General features: G+C 44.9%; 1 protein-coding gene across 1 annotated transcript in view; it reads left to right on the top strand.

Moving 5' to 3' along the window:
* The window catches only part of HECTD4 (HECT domain E3 ubiquitin protein ligase 4), a 232540-nt gene that overhangs the window by 176823 nt on the left and 51341 nt on the right, over positions 1-4376 (top strand). The window contains exons 49-51 of the mRNA XM_017540172.1: positions 1355-1592; positions 2763-2899; positions 3505-3631. Coding sequence (XP_017395661.1) covers positions 1355-1592; positions 2763-2899; positions 3505-3631 — 502 coding nt within the window. The remainder of the gene's footprint in view (positions 1-1354; positions 1593-2762; positions 2900-3504; positions 3632-4376) is intronic.

The following is a 4376-nucleotide window of genomic DNA, read 5'->3' as shown; positions in this document are numbered from 1 at the left end:
TTTTTTTTGAGGTGGAGTCCTGCTCTGTCACCCAGTCTGGAGTGCAATGGCGCAATCTCAGCTCATTGCAACCTCCGACTCCCAGGTTTAAGCAATTCTCTTGCCTCAGCCTCCTGAGTAGCTGGGATTATAGGTGACTGCCACAATGCCTGGCTAATATTTTTGTATTTTTAGTAGAGATGGGGTTTCTCCATGTTGGCCAGGCTGGTCTCAAACTTCTGACCTCAGGTGATCTACCCGCCTCAGTGTCCCAAAGTGCTGAGATTACAGGTGTGAGCCACCACGCCCCACCAATACATGTCTTTTCAACCCAGTAATCTCAGTGATCTTTTTAAAATGTTGGTTAGAATGTCACTATCCAATCAATGGCTTCTCATGTCATGCATTTTAAAAGCCCAAGTCTTTATAATGACTTACAAGATGCCAGGTGTGGTGGTGCCAGGGTAGTCTCTGCTACTCTGGAGGCTGAGGTGGGAGTATCACTTGAGCCCAGGAGTTCTAGGCCACAGTGCCTTATGATTGCACCCCTATGAATAGTCATTACACTCCAGCCTAGGTAACATAGTGAGACTCCGTCTTTTAAAAAAATAACCTACAGGGTCCTGTAGGATCTGGCCCTGTACCATGTCTCTGATACCATCTTTTATCTCTGTATTTGTTGAATGAATTAATGTTGCCAGTAATTGAAAGCAGCATTTCTCAGCCTATTCCATTCATTCATTCAACAAATATCTATTGAACAATTAACTGTCAAGCACTATGCTAAGCTCTGGGTACCTAGCAGTGAGCGAAACAGATATGGTCTGTCTTCATCAGGTTATGATCAGTTGGAGGAATCAGACAGTCGTCAAATAATCACATAAATATACATGTGTATGTATGTAATCACAGACTAATAAATGCTATGAATGAGAATCATAGACTTCCTAGAAGCAAATAGCAGGCACATCTGATCTTGTGTCTCTTTAATCTGAAGAAGTGCTGCTTGAGCCAGGTCTGGAATATTAACTGGTCTTAACTAGACAGAGTTGGACAAAAGAATGTTCCAGGTGAAAGAAACAGCATGGGTACTGGTGTTGGGTAGAGAGGAGCAGTGTTGGAAACAAGAGAGGTCAATGTGTTTGAGCAGCAAAGAGCATGAAAGTGTGAAGTGAGGGCAGGGAGGCAGGGCTGGTTGTACAGGGCTCTGAGCACAGGTGTGCTCAATTACTCCAGCCCCTGCCTGGTTTCTCTTGCCAGCACACACCTCGGGCTATTCTTCCAATATGATGTTTAGTGAGCTGCACCTTGGGCTCTTGCAAAAATAAAAATAAATCTAAGTCTTTCCAAATCCTTCGTTTGGTCTCCTTTCCAGAACACCAAAACCCGAGCTAACTTTGGCTCCCGGCCATTTGCCTACGCAGAAGGGCAGGCTCACCGCAATGCTGCCGACCTGTGCACTGACCTAGCAGAAGAGATCAGTGCTAACTTTGAGGCCCTGCCTTTCGCCATGGCATCTGACAGTGACAATGATGCTGGCACCAGTATTGCATCAGACCCAGGCACTCATGGGCCACCATGTCGGATTGCTGCCGTGGCCACCGCTCAGCAACGTAAGTCATCTCCTGGGACTTACTGCCTCCATGTCTTCCTGGGACCATGAATGCTATGAATTTCATAAACCCACTGCACTGGGTCATCCTCATTACAATCAGCAGTTGCAAACCCAAGTGCCCATTAGTAATGGGGTCACAGGCCTGATGAAAGAAGGAGGGGAGCAGGAGGAAGCATAGCAGACCAAAGTGCATCCCCATTTCCAGGAAGCCTGCTGTGCCCCAGGGCAGCCACTGCAAAACCGCTAGAGCCCCAGCACTTTGTATGAAGTCTCCTCATGAGTCACAGTGTTACTTATTTTCAAAAATTATCCTAAAACCAAGGTAATTACAGAATAATAAAATGCTAAGTGGTAGGTATATAGGTGGGCACCGAAAACTTTTATGATTACTTGAACAATTTTTTCATAAAATTAAATAAAACAGCTCACCAAAGTTAGAATGTCTGCAAGCCATATTTGGTCTGTGGGATACTGGTTTGCAAACTGTTTTAAGATTATGTTTAGGGCCAGGCACAGTGGCTCACATCTTTAATCCCAACAATGGGAGGTCGAGGAAGGAAGACTGCTTAGCCCAGGAATTTGAGACCAACCTGGGCAACATAAATTTTCTGAGACCCTGTCTCTACAGAAAATTTAAAAAATATTGGGAGGCTGAGGTGGGTGGATCACGAGGTCAAGAGATCAAGACCATCCTAACCAACATGGTGAAACCCCATCTCTACTAAAAATACAAAAAAATTAGCCGGGTGTGGTGGTGCGTGCCTGTAGTCCCAGCTAATCGGGAGGCTGAGGCAGGAGAATTGCTTGAAACGAGAAAACAGAAGTTGCAGTGAGCTGGGATCACGCCGCTACACTCCAGCCTGATGACAGACCGAGACTCTGTCTCAAAAAAAAAAAAAAAAGAGTCTGTTTGGTTCTATCTCATAGTGAAGGACTTCCTAAATTCTTCTCTGAATTGAATGAATTATACTCATAAAAACTATTTTAGGATTCAGGGTAATTATAGATAATTAGTTATTCCTAGAGTCTGTATTTTAAAATTCCTCAGCGTACTAGGAGTCTTCCTATCATGCAAATTAAGATAATCTAGTTTGTCTGAGGGTGAGAAGTTAAGGATTGTTCCAGCCTGCTGTTGTTTATAATTTGCTGTCCTTGTGCTCTGTTACAGAATACGATAGTGACACCTCCTGTCATTATAAAGTTGAGCTAAGCTATGAGAATTTCATCACCTCTGGCCCAGACCCTCACCCGCCTCCCATTGCAGATGATGAAAGCGATGATGATGACGATGATGATATCCCGCAGGTAAGAGACTGAAGGTCTAGTTCAGGGTTCGGCAGTATTTGCTTAGCTTCCTGGTAACCAAGACAAACCTTGAGGAGTGATTTTAATGTAAGAGTGCAAAGCTGGTGTTGTTACTCTCAGTGACATCATTGTGCTTGAACAGTGACCTTAGAGTGTTAATTTTTCCAAACCCCTATCAGTAGCGATATCCGCTGAGCCGTTTTGCCCAGTGAAGATCCAGATACTAGAGAATGAAGTGCTTTGCAATAGCTCAGAATCCTGTGAAAGGATCTAGCATGGTGGCCCATGAGTGTCTGGGTCTGATGCAATACTGGTGCCAGCATCATTGTCACTGTCAGATGCCATGGCGAAGGGCAGGGCCTCAAAGTTAATGCTGATCTCTTCTATGGCTTCTTCAGAGGAAAAGGAAGAGCTTGCCCTAGTCTAGCTCTTCCCTCCCCTGGCATCTGGAGTTGTATCTAGTACAGGGGTCCATGCCTGATCTTTCTATTACTGGCATTTAAGTGGGTTGAAGACCTCAGGGTGAGGGCTAAAAGTTAGGGAAGCAGTGATGCCTGCACCAGATGTTCCTTCTCCTCCATTCATGAGGTTCCTTTTCCTTCCAGGAGGACCACTACGCCCTGCTGGTGAAAGCTTGGGAGACCAAGGTTTTTCCTACTATCCGAAGACGCTTCCGCAATGAAGCAGAGCGGAAATCAGGCCTGGATCAGATAAAGGGGGCCTTACAACTAGGTCTGGTACTTTTTGTTCTGCTAAGGAGCTTACTTCATGACTTGAAGTGAGGAGTTAGATGAAAATCAGAACGTAAATCAGGAGAGACTCATCTAATGTTATACCAGACTTAACAGTGTCTTCAACCTTACCTTTAGTGGACTCTGATCTTTTGTTTTCATTGCTGGACTTTTATTTGCTTGTCAATTTAGCTGAATATTTTGGGTTGATGGACTGCTGCAATGAAGCTGGAGTGGTTGTAATGGGAAACTCTGTGGTCTGGTGGTTAACAGTCACATCTGAAGCCACACTATTTACCAGCTGTGTGGACTTGAGAAAATTACTTAACATCTGTGGGCTTTCCGCATCTTTAAAATGGAATCTGTGCTCTGCAAGGTTGACTTGGCAGTCTCTCACTGTTCCCTGATTCCTGCTTATTAAACAGTATTTTTGGCCACGTGCCGTGGCTCACGCCTTTAATCCCAGCACTTTCAGAGGCTGAGGTGGTGGATCACCTGAGGTTAGGAGTTTGAGACCAACCCAGCCAACATAGTGAAACCCTGTCTCTACTAAAAGTACAAAATTAGCCGGGTGTGGTGGTACACGCCTGAAATCCAAGCTACTCCCAAGGCTGAGACGGGAGAATCACTTGAACCCGGGATGTGGAGGTTTCACTGAGCCGAGATCACACCACTGCACTCCAGCCTGGTGACAGAGCGAGACTTGTCTCTAAATAAATAATTAATACAATAATAATTAAAATGAT

This window comes from Cebus imitator, unplaced genomic scaffold (assembly GCF_001604975.1).
Source record: "Cebus imitator isolate Cc_AM_T3 unplaced genomic scaffold, Cebus_imitator-1.0 Scaffold8, whole genome shotgun sequence".
Taxonomy (NCBI): domain Eukaryota; kingdom Metazoa; phylum Chordata; class Mammalia; order Primates; family Cebidae; genus Cebus; species Cebus imitator.
Note: the sequence above shows the minus strand (reverse complement) of the source record. Positions and strands in the feature narration are given on the sequence as shown.